The 12,436-nt window shown below is 40.4% G+C and overlaps 2 protein-coding genes and 1 pseudogene across 2 annotated transcripts; 2 read left to right on the top strand and 1 right to left on the bottom strand.

Annotated features, from left to right (window-relative positions):
- Positions 1–563: 563 nt before the first annotated feature.
- On the top strand, positions 564–2,975 carry LOC106397208 (protein DEFECTIVE IN MERISTEM SILENCING 3). The gene is made up of 7 exons (XM_013837788.3): positions 564–822; positions 1,024–1,279; positions 1,352–1,577; positions 1,658–1,849; positions 1,922–2,242; positions 2,322–2,547; positions 2,685–2,975. The coding sequence occupies exons 1-7, from the start codon at positions 802–804 to the stop codon at positions 2,703–2,705; spliced, it is 1,263 nt and encodes a 420-aa protein (XP_013693242.1). The 5' UTR covers positions 564–801; the 3' UTR covers positions 2,706–2,975.
- Positions 2,976–3,072: 97 nt separating this feature from the next.
- Positions 3,073–5,061, bottom strand: LOC106397207 (annotated as a pseudogene).
- Positions 5,062–7,281: 2,220 nt separating this feature from the next.
- On the top strand, positions 7,282–10,577 carry LOC106383217. Its single transcript, XM_048766929.1, has 5 exons — positions 7,282–7,465; positions 7,542–8,687; positions 8,988–9,911; positions 9,998–10,035; positions 10,449–10,577. Exons 1-5 carry the CDS (start codon positions 7,282–7,284, stop codon positions 10,575–10,577), a joined length of 2,421 nt encoding a protein of 806 aa, XP_048622886.1.
- The last annotated feature ends 1,859 nt before the right edge of the window (positions 10,578–12,436 follow it).

Raw genomic sequence — 12,436 nt, 5'->3', positions numbered from 1 at the left:
TTCATATTAGTTTATGAGTGAACTATTTCGAAATTATAAAAACTAAAACATCTTTCATGAAGAAAACGATTAACAGAGGAAATAAAATCATCTTCTTCTCCCAACAGTCCATTTCATGTTCTGTAGCCCTTCAACAGCTCTCCCATCAAAATTAGATGAGTGGTCCAAATCGATAAAATACTCTCGGATCGGAGTTTTTGACAAATAAACAAATAAATAATAAATATTTTAGATTCAAATACTGAAACCAAAAAGTACATCGAAATTCATTTGATATATACGAAAAATCCGGGAGTAGCCCGGAAAAATCTCTAGTTCTAATTAAAGAGTGATATAAAATTGGTCTCCGATATCGTATTAATGAATTGGGATTTCTGTATTTGGTTGGGTTCATCTCCGAGCACTGAATCGTCTGGACTCTCCGAAAATGCTGGATACCCTTCAAAAGAGGTTGCACCTTATTCAGATGAACCTTGGTGTTGGTTAAATTCGCTCATCATCTCCGGAGCTTATTGGGCCTTCCATTTTGCTAAGGCTTAATAAGCCATTACGACTTTCCTTGACCTTGTTTCTTCTGATCTTTTTACAAACACAAGAATACAATCGAATAATAATAAGGAAAAAAAAATACATGCTGACGTGTTCCTTCCCAAAAGAAAAGGAGAAATATTTGTCTTTCCTTAATTTCCAGAAGAAGACCTCTCTCTACAAAATCGTAAAACCTTCAGTGAGAGAGACCACAGAAGAAGCCTAGATCGAGACGGATATTCTCCGCTGTTAAACATCGAAGCTTAGGAACTAATGTATCCGACCGGTCAACAGGTCAGTCCATCAATTTTCAGATTTGTTCTGTCTAGTGTTCTTCTTCGCCTACACAATTTGGGCTAAATGCAATCGCTTTCTTGTCCACTTCCTTAGTTTTTCACAAAAGGTTTCAGCTTTACGAATTTGAGGATTAGGGTTTTATAGGGTTTTATGAAAGATTGGATTTTTGAATCAAACTTTTTTTGCATGAGATTGTAGATGTCGTTTCAGACCGCTCCGTTCATTGTTCAAAGTCCAACAACAATGATGCAGTTGGATCCAAAGGAAACAAGCTCAGGAGGTGGAACACAGAACGGAGGAGGGATGTCTGTGGCTGAGTTTGCTTTGTTCAATTCCGACAGGCTTCAGTCTGATCTTGAAGTCATGGGTAACAAGATCAAAGAGCATGAAGACAACTTGAAGTTTCTCAAGTCTCAGAAGAACAAGTTGGATGAATCAATCCTCAAATTGCAAGGTTCGAGATGATTCACCCCTGCTTATAATACAAGAGAAAGAGGTCACAAATGTCTCTTTCTTCTTTTTGCAGTTCATATGGGCAAGCTTCATACCTCAGGCATTTCTACAATTGAAAACACCAATCTTCAGGGTGAAGATATCAATGAACAGATCCTTAGGCAAGTAAACTCAGCTGCTGGAGTTTTAAGCTATGTTCAGTCTCATCATTACTCGCAGGCTTCTCAGCTGGATATGACAAACGGTGTAGTTGGAGTTGTAGCCAAACTTGGGAGAGTCAATGACGAAAACCTGAGCCAGTTTAGTTCCAATTTTCTCACTCTCTTTTCCTTTTTGTTACCTTACAAACCTTCATGTGATGATTATTTTTAAAATGCAGGGTTTTGTCGGATTACTTAGGGACTCGGTCGATGTTGGCACTTGTATGCAAGGATTACAAAAGTGTTAAGCCTTTAGAGAAATATGACAACCAAGGCAACGTTGATAGAAGTGGTGCCATTCACGGGCTTGCCTCTTCTATTGGCAGAACCATTGAAGGCCATTTCGATGTCATATGTCTAGAAAATCTCAGGTACTTGTTCTTGTTTTAAAACCTTGTTTGTATCAAATCGTGTTCTAATGAGTTTGTTTTGTGAATTTTTAGACCGTATGTTGGCAAGCGCATTGATGGTGATCCACAGAGAAGGCTTGATCTTCCCAACCCCAAGTTGCCTAATGGCGAATATCCTCCTGGTTTTCTTGGATATGCTGTGAACTTGATACAGATAGATCCAGCGTACTTGCTTTGTGTCACAGGGTATGGATACGGTCTTCGTGAGACCTTGTTCTACAGTCTCTTCTCCCAACTTCAAGTTTACAAAAGGAGGGTTGATATGGTTAGTGCCCTCCCATGCATAACTGATGGTGCAGTGTCTCTGGATGGAGGAATCATCAGAAAGACCGGGATCTTCATACTTGGTACCCGGTATGATTCTGACAACTTGTTTCCCTCTTTTGGTTCTTCTTATTGTTTTTCACAGTTGTGTAACAAATGGAAGTTTCAGTGATGCGGCGGCGGCGAATGTGAGATTTTCGAAGCCAAGTGCTTCACAGACAACGGGAAATTATAGTGAGGCGGAGAGGCAAATGAATGAGCTGAGATGGACGAAGGAGAAAACACTGGAGGACATAAAGAGAGCGCAAGTGCTCCGTGATCATGCTCTCTACAACTTTGGCAAGAAGAAAGAAGAGTTTGTTCGATGCTTGTCTCAGAGTTCATACACTAATGAGGTAGTGTGAATTTACTTGGTGTCTCTTCTGGCTTATCATAGTGTCAGATAACTCAACCAAAGTCCATAGTTTGGTTTTATCATTGCAACATATCAATTTAACGTTTCTCTGTGTATTTATATGTTGTGGTGTTTCAGCAAATGATTTCTCCCAGATGACAAGAGAGCAAGCAAAGAAGCATGAAGCTGTGAGTAATGGTGGCCTGTGCTTCTAAAGGAAATCATATTTTGACTTCAAGAATGTGTGTTGCAGTTTAGTTTTTTTTACCACAAAAGGAAAACAACTAGCGGCTTAGTAGACCGGTTTGGTTTAGATTGGTTAGCTTCGGTTCTGCATGTCTAGTCATATTTTTGTTACGATTTGACTTGGCCATGTACAGTACATATGTGATTGCTACCCAACTTCAAGGCTTTATGTTTACATTGTCACAAGTGGTTTGCTTGCTTATACATGCACTAGATTGTTACAAAGAAAACTATAGTCACAGACCATCAAGTGGATCAGTTTTGGTACAGAGAGTGTTAATAAAAGCTTGAAAACAAAAGCAAAAGCTTTGCACAATTGCTTTTACAAGAACCTGGCATGATACCAAATGGTGAATCATAGCTTATTGTCCAGCCCTAATTACATTTAAAAATGTTAAATAATATGAATATAAATAGAGACCAATTAATTCAAGCAAACCACAATCAGCAGCACGGCGGAGCATGACCGTTAGGATTAGGATTCACCGGCTTCTCCTCCTTCAACAACACCGTTATTATCCCAAATCATCTTCACTCTTTTCCTCCTCTCGTTTTAGAGGCAATATGGAAGCTATGTTATTAACTACACTCCTCTTCTTCGCTTCTTCAGCTTCTAACTCTCTCGCCTTTGCCTCCGCCTTCAATCTCTCTTTCTCATCCATAAGTTTCTGCGGATCATCCTCTCTCTCTTCTTTCCTCAGCTCTTCTTTCACAAACTCTTGTATCTCTTCACTCACTCTTAACCGTTTCCTCGTCCAGCCTCCCAGCTTCACGTACTAAACGCCCTCATGATGAACTTGTAAGCCTCGTCGTCCATCTTGAGCTTGCTCGCCATCATACCAAAGAAGGATTTCGCATCGTGGAGTTTCCCGGATTTAACTAACTGATCTTGCAGCCTGTTATACAGCGACAAGTTCGGTCTTAGACTGGACTCAGCCATCGTTTTGTAATAAGCAGCTCCTTCGTCTATCTTACCTTCCTTGAAACAAGTATCCATCAACAACCCATAAGTATACTCATCAGGCTTCACCTTTTTCTCATCCATTTCACCGTAAAGCTTCTCAGCCTCAGCCAACAATCCATTCTCGCACAGCTGATTCATCATATTGTTGAACGATAAAGTATCAGGATTCAGGACTACTACACCTAAACTCACCCATTCCCCTGAAAACCTCCATAGCTTCCTCAAACTTTCCTTCTCCACAATACCCATTAACCATCACATTAAAACTCCCCACATTCAAAGCCAAACGCGTCGGCGGTTTATGCTCCTTCTTCATAACCTCAAACAGATTCAAAGCCTCGTCAAACTTCCCGTTCTCGCTCAAAGCCCCCAGCACGTAGTTATAACCCACAGCGCTCATCTTCACCTTTGATTCCCCTCCAAGAGCTTCCTCATAACACTCGGTAGCTTCTTCCTCCATATCTTACAAGAAATAGCCTTTCATCAAAGGCCCATAAATAACACCATCCTCAACACAAACCCACCAAGCTTCTCCTTCAACTCCTCATAAAGCTTGAAAACGCCTTCACCATCAGAACCCTTCGCACACCCAATCATCAGATAGCTGTAAACAACAGGATCTGCGATAAAGCCTCTAACGCACATCTCCTCCTTGATCTCCATAGCTTCCTCAACTAAACCCTTGACAAGAATCCTAAACAAGGCAACGGAAGGATTCAACGGCGCGTTGTCCTTAAACAGCTTGTAATGCTCCAAAGCGAGTTCTGGTTTCTTAACGTCGAGGTAATCTTGGAATAACAAGTTGTAAGTGATGATGTTAGCGGCCATGCCAGCTTGGTTTATGAATCCGTGTAACTGCAGAAAGGAACCGTACTTGGCTTGCCGAAGCTGCGCTGCTAAAACGGTGTTCACGGTGAAGATCGTGGGGGCGGCAGTTTGAGTACACTGAATGCCGCGTGTAGAGAGCTGCTTCTTCTAGATCCTTCTCTTGGATTAGTTTCAAGATGTGGTTGTGGAGATCGAGGCGTTTTCCGGTGAGAGTGGATACGGACTCCGGGAGTTTCGGGATGTTGGGGTTTAGGATCGGTCTAGTGATTTGAGGTTGTTGTTGCTGATGCTGTTGGTGGGATCTGTTTAAGGGGTTCAGAGGTGGTTCCAGGGAGAGACGACGCTTACGACGGCGGCTTCTTCCTGCGTCGCGAAAGACAAGTGCCGGACGGTGGAAAACGACGGCGCAAGGCGAGGGCAAGAGGCTCTTGAGATTGTTTACAGGTGGTTGAAAAAGAAGGCTTTAGCAAACGACATTGTTGAAAATGATCGTTGTGAAGTTTTTTCAGTGGGAGTGGTGAAGGTTTCTTGAGAGGGTTTTTTAGAAGGGTTTAGGTTTGGAAATGATGAAGTTTTGTTTGATAACTTGGATAAGTATGTTTTTGCGTGGGAATAGAGAAAAAAATCGGTAAGGAATTTTAACGTGAGATTTGGGCTTGTGGCCGTTCGTATCTGGGCTTTTGTTTAGACCAGAACCTCGACTTTTGGAGCGATGGATTATTTCAGGATTTGTATAAATTAAGACATTTATTCAAAAATATATACTTCCATCAAGTTTTGTTTTTTTAAACATCAAATTAAGACATTACGTCAGGGGCCGTTTCACTATAACTTCTGCATGTTTGTGCTTGTTCGATGGGAGCCTGTGGTTCACGATGATTACCCCTGGGTAATCCCGTTTTGGGTCGAGATTACTGGTATTCCGCTACATTTGTGGACAATAAAAAACCTTCGAAACATTGGGAATAGACTTGGTTATGTTGATACGCTTGAGCTTGAGGCAGGACGCATGCTTATAGATGTTGACTCTAGGAAACCCCTCACTTTCACCAGGAAGATAGCATCACCAGAAGGAGATGAAGTCTCCATTCAGATTCACTATGAGAAGCTGTTTAAATTTTGCAAGACATGTGGATTGATTACTCATGAGATGGCTTATTGTCCAACAAAACAGTATAACTTGAGAAGCCAGGTTGAGCGCCCTGGAGTCTTTGATAGAGTCCAACTCCCTACGGCTGATGTATCCCGACAGCCATCGCTGCGGCAACATCAACCTAACGAAAGGCTTAATAGTCATGGCCACGAGAGGAACATTCGCAGGAGCAGATCGCCGACGAGGGGACAACGCTATGATGGTGGCTTTATGAGAGATGCGAGAGCTGCTCATCATCGTTATGGTGAGCACAATGATAAGTTTCCAGGGAAATATGGTCGCCATGATAGAAAGATACGCTCGGCCTTCACGCGACAGAGCGTGCGTTATGCTCCATACGAGAAGAACAAACAACATTCTTGGAGGCCCAAGGATCAGTCGGAGACACGTGAGGATGGTAATATGAAAGGCATTGCATCTTATGTTCCTATACCAAGGACAGGGGATCTTGGAGGTTCATCTACACAACAGGCTGATGGTATAATGATGCAAGACACCCAGCAGAGTAGTGGGAAAAGGATAGCAAGTTTGATCGTCACTCCATCTCGGCAAGCTCTTGATGATAATGTGACGAAACGACCTAGAGTCTCTCCTCGCTTGTTAACATTCTCTCCTACGGAGGATGTATTACCGGTTGATGCTCAGGTTATTGGTGCTTTAAATGACATGGAAATTACAAGTAACAGTGCAAGGAGATTAAATGATGCAGATAAGAGTGAGGATGGGAATGCGGATGATTTGCTGGGAGAGGACCTAATGGATATGGAGGCTGACATTGTTAGGCGTACGAAGAGGGAGGAGGGCAATGATAAAGGTGTTCTTGAGAGATCAAAACCGTCATCATCATCCACGCGTGGAGGAAAGCGTCGAGCCCCTTTGGGTTTACTAGGTAAGAAGGCTGAGTTCCTCCGTCGAGGTTCCCCAAAGCTTCGCAGATCATCATCTAGGGACACATCACATTCTCAGAGGCACCGCTCGGGTCCGGGGAATCATTCGAAAGGCAGTACACGCAGGGATAGGGGTTTGGAGGGATCCAAAAAATCCCCCCAACATCATCCATGAAGACACTCAGTTGGAACTGTCGAGGGATTGGGAACGACCTCACAGTTCGACGCCTTACGGAGATGTGTCAGAAGCATCGCCCAGGACTTGTGTTCCTTTCTGAGACAAAGAACAGAAGGCTGTTGTTGCAAAACATTCAGGCCAACTTAGGATTTGATCATTTGTTTACTGTTGAGCCACTTGGACTCAGCGGAGGTTTAGCTTTATTTTTTATGGATGAATTTCAAGTTAATGTTTTATTTTCAAATAACCGTATGATTGACATTGAGGCAGTCATTGATGGAATAAAAATCTATATGACGTTTGTTTATGGGGACCCTGTATTAGAGAGACGAGATCAAGTTTGGGAACGTCTTACGCGTTTCTCAACAACAAGAAATGGACCTTGGTTCATGATAGGAGATTTTAATGAAATCACATGTCATAATGAGAAAGTAGGAGGAAGACAACGTCCTGATAGTTCTTTCCTCCCTTTTAAACAGATGCTTCATGATTGTGGGATGCTAGAGTTTCCTTTCACGGGGGACATGCTCTCTTGGGTAGGGAAGAGAGCAGGAGGAACAACCGTTCGATGTCGTTTAGACAGAGCGGTTGGAAATGCAGATTGGCACGAGAACTTTCCTCACTCAACTGTGAAGTATTTGAGGCTATGGGGATCAGACCATCGTCCGATTCTCGCAGACATACTCATTAAGCCGACTAGAAGATCAAAAAAAATTCAAATTTGACAAAAGATGGTTAGATAATGAGGAGCTAAGGCAAGTCATTCTGGAGGGATGGAAATCTCCTGATCTTCCCCCCAACGCGAACATAATGGAACATATTTCCAGCTGCCGAAAAGCCTTGAGTGAATGGAGGAGACAACATAATATTAATTCAGCAAAGCTAGTAGAGGAGCTCAAGGAGAAAGTTGAGGGCCTATACGCAGACGATAATGCGACGACTGAGGAAATTGCAGCAGCGTTGAATGAACTCTCTGATGCTCTTAAAGCAGAGGAAATGTTCTGGAAACAGAAGAGTAGAGTGTTTTGGCTGAGAGAGGGAGATAAAAATACTAAATTCTTCCATGCCCTAACGAAGCAAAGGAGAGCAAGGAACAAAATCACGCAGTTACTGGATGCAAATGGTAACATAGTTGAGGACGAGGAAGGCCTGGTAGCCATTGCTACTAGCTATTTTCGGCAAATCTTTGAGTCTTCTATTCCAGAAGATATTGAAGAGGCGCTGTCTGAAGTTCCGACGACGGTTACGGGATCAATGAATGACAACCTCACAGCTCCTGTTTCTGATTGGGAAGTCAAACTAGCTCTTTTTGCCATGCATCCAGACAAGGCACCGGGACCAGATGGGATGACTGCACTTTTTTATCAAAAGTTTTGGGATATAGTCAAGGAGGATTTAACTCTTATGGTTAATAAATTCCTTTTTGATGGGACTGTGACTAATGGATTGAATGATACAAATATATGTCTTATCCCAAAGACAACTAAGCCAAATGATATGGCTCAATTCAGACCCATAAGCCTATGTAATGTCAGCTACAAGATCATATCTAAAGTCTTATGCCAGAGACTAAAGAAAGTCTTGCCAGGATTGATATCAGAAACCCAGTCAGCCTTTGTTGCGGGAAGACAGATCTCAGATAATATCATGATTGCTCAAGAGATGTTTCATGCCCTGCGAACTAAACCGAGTGGACGTAATAAGAGGATGGCCATCAAGACAGACATGAGTAAAGCATATGATAGGATGGAATGGTCGTTTATTGAAACTGTGATGCGAAAGATGGGATTCTCGGAAACATGGATTACATGGATCATGAGGTGCATTACGTCGGTGAAATATAAAGTTCTTATGAATGGGCAGCCAAGAGGACATATTGTTCCAGGTAGAGGCCTGCGTCAGGGAGATCCTTTGTCTCCTTTCATTTTTATTCTGTGCACGGAAGCGCTCGTTAGCCTTCTCAATCATGCAGAGAACCAAGGGAAGATAACGGGGATGCGTGTCACACGCGCATGTCCTTCAGTATCCCACCTTCTCTTTGCTGATGATAGCCTTTTCTTCTGTAAGGCGGAGCCCCGTGAATGTGAAGAAGTAATGAAAGTAGTCAGGACATATGGTAGAGCATCTGGCCAATGTATCAATTTCGACAAATCTTCCTTACTCTTTGGTAAGAGGATTAATGCAGCTACTAGGCAAGAGATCAAAGATGTACTTGGAATACATAATGATGGTGGGATGGGAAAGTACTTGGGAATCCCAGAGGATATTAGTGGCTCCAAATGTAAACTCTTTGCATTTTTAAAGGACAATCTGATGCACAGAGTTAATGGATGGACATGTAGATGCCTCTCAAAAGGGGGGAAGGAGGTAATGATCAAATCCATCTTACTCGCTCTTCCGACATACGTTATGTCAACATTTCTGCTCCCATTGGAGATTTGTGAGAACCTCGCTAGTGCCATTGCACAATTTTGGTGGAGCTCAAATCCACCAAAAAGAGGAATACATTGGGCGAAATGGGAAAAGGTTTGTCTACCAAAAGAAGAGGGCGGGATTGGTTTCCGTTTAATCCATGAATTTAATCTAGCACTATTGGCAAAGCAATTATGGAGATTGACTCAGTACCCTGATTCACTGGTTGCCCGAGTTTTGAGAGGCAGGTACTATAGGATGACCTCGCCATTACGAGCAGTCTCTGCAAGTAACCCATCATATGTGTGGACAAGCATTTACGCTGCAAGAAAGCTTTTGCTTCTCGGGATCAGACAGAAGATTCATTCTGGTTATGAGATCAAGGTGTGGGAGGACCAATGGATCCCAACGATACCTGCTAGACCAGCTACACCTGTAGCACCTGTAATGCATCCGAATATGAGAGTTAGTGACCTCATTAACCAAGAATTGAAGGAATGGGATGTAGGGCTACTAGAGAATTATGTCCACCCCGATGACATACCACTCATTCGTAGTATGGCTATAAGTTCTACCCATCGCCGTGATACCTTCTGCTGGAACTACACGAAGAATGGCCAATACACTGTTAAATCTGGATACTGGGTTGCTCGAAATCTGATGAAGCCAGAAGAGGAAAAGGAAATACTGGAACCAAGTATTACTAAACTCCAAGCCTTTGCTTGGAAGTTGAAAGCGCCAAGAAAGATGTGCCATCTTATATGGCAATTGATAACGGGTCAGGTGGCAGTAACGAGGAATCTCGCAAGGCGGAATATGAGGTGCGATAATTATTGCCCAAGGTGTGGAGAACTAGAGGAATCTGTAACACATGCAATATTTGAATGCCCTCCGGCTCTCCAAGTGTGGTCCTTATCAGCAACTCCTACGAGCCCAGGTATATTCCCAGTGGCAAGCATCTACACAAACATGGACTACCTATTCTGGAGGAAGAATGAAATCTTAGCGCCAGACCAAGACAGGGATCCTTATCCCTGGCTAATATGGTATATTTGGAAGGCTCGTAATGACAAACTTTTTAGGGGAATAGATAGAGACCCCTTGGAAATAGTTCGATATGCAGAAAGTGAATGTCAAGCCTGGTTCAATGCAAACGAGATGATATCGCCAGTAGTTCAGGCCATCAGCAATGAGGAAAACCAATTCTTAAGCTTGGGTAATATTTGTCTACTAGATGGATCTTGGACAGCTTCAGATCGCTTTAGTGGATGTGGATGGGTCTGGATGGATAGCGGGGAGAACACACAACTTATGGGAACACGGAATTTCATTCGATGTGAATCAGCTTTGCATTCGGAGGTAGAAGCACTGCGTTGGGCGATGGAGAATATGCTTCAACACTCGCCATGCCAGAGCTTTGGAACAGACTGCAAGGAGCTGATTTCAATGATAAAGGAACCTCATGTGTGGCCAAGCTTTGCGACAGAACTGGAGAAGATAGAAACGCTGCAGATTTGCTTCCCGGACTTCAAAATAACCTATGTGCCACGAGTGCGCAATCTGTTTGCTGATTTTTTGGCTAAGACTGCTAGGACCTTTCGTAGAGAGTTACTTTTCATTGGTTGTTCTATTCCGGTCTGGTTACCCAGACCACTTCAAGCTTGAGTAATAGAATGGCCGTTCGACGTCAAAAAAAAAAAAAAAAAAAAAAAAAACATCAACTATATTAATAAAGCTCAAATCTAGTTTGTTAATGAAGCATTAAAAAGTATAGGCATGTACATTTTCCCGGACCCGAAACCTGAACCGAAACCGACCCTAAAAGTTCCCGAAAAGATCGGTCTGAGTCGAGCACGAATAATGCCATTTTACTCTGTTGGGTCTTGCAGTAGAGAACCCGCTGGTCTTATACCGCACCCGAGATCCTATGGAGTACCCGAAACTTAATCTAGTTAGGCGTTATTATTCTGATTAATAACAGGTTTATAACCCGTTTTAATTGGTTTTAGGCCCGAAAATGATGGTTCTTGGCTATATTCGTTCAAGTGCTGATTCAAGATAGTAGCATGACTTATTTCTAACAAGATATGAGCCCGCTGCGTTGCAACGGGTTTTGTTTGATGTTTTAATTTAATAAAAATCATAAAATAATAAATTATTTTATTTTATTATAGTTTTATGATTGTTTTTTGCATATGTTGTTTGAGATTTATTTTATAATAAAAACTCGTTTTCACATATAAGTTCAAGTTAATATTTGTATTTTATAATCATGGTGCATAGATGAATTGTTATAAACTTTGTACATAGAAAATATTATACCTAAACGTTTAAACTGAACACAACTTGAAATAAGAAATTGAATGAAAAGTAAAAAGAAATAAAAGTCAAATACTAATCAATGACAATATTATACACGTTTTATATACTAATTTAATGTTTTATTAAATAATTCTTTAAAGTTTTATTTTGCTAGGATTTTTTAAAAAATAAAAACTTTCTATTTTATAAATCTTTTTTTTATTTACAATAAAAAAAATAATATTAAATACTATTTTACAATTTTGTTTAAGATTTTAAGAAAAGGAAAATTATTGTCATATAACCTATTACGATTATCTTCTCTTTAGAATTTGAGAAAAAAATAAATTGCTATAAAATAATTATTTTCAGTTATTAATATATAATTTTAAAATTACAGTTTTTACAATTCGTATTAATACTAATTTTACATTTCTTTGTTAATTAAATAATTTATAGTATCATTTTCATCATCAAATACTCTTTTAAAAATTATCTAATAAAATTTTACAATTCTCTTTTGGTTAGGACTTAAAAATATGATACAAATTTCTTTTGTTTAGGATTTTTTTTTTTATAAAAAACAAAACAACTAACAACTATTCTTTTACAGTCTTTTAGGATATTGAAAAAGAAAATTAATATTATATAATCTTTTACAATTATATTTTGTCTAGGATTTAGAAAAATAAAATTTCTATCAAATAAATATTTATATTTAATATTAATTTTGTTTAAAAAAGTTGCCAATTTCGAATTTTTTTTTTTTCAATATCATTAATATTTTTACAATTTCCTTGTTAATTAAATAATTGTTACTATCATGTTTATCATTAATTTGTTTTAAGTAAAAATTACTATTAAATCAAATTTTACAATTCTCTCTGGTCTGGATATATATAAAAAAAAAATCTTAATTGG

The sequence above is a fragment of the Brassica napus genome, chromosome C8, assembly GCF_020379485.1.
Source record: "Brassica napus cultivar Da-Ae chromosome C8, Da-Ae, whole genome shotgun sequence".
NCBI lineage: Eukaryota > Viridiplantae > Streptophyta > Magnoliopsida > Brassicales > Brassicaceae > Brassica > Brassica napus.
The sequence above is the reverse complement of the archived record's forward strand: the minus strand, read 5'-3'. Positions and strand labels throughout refer to the sequence as shown.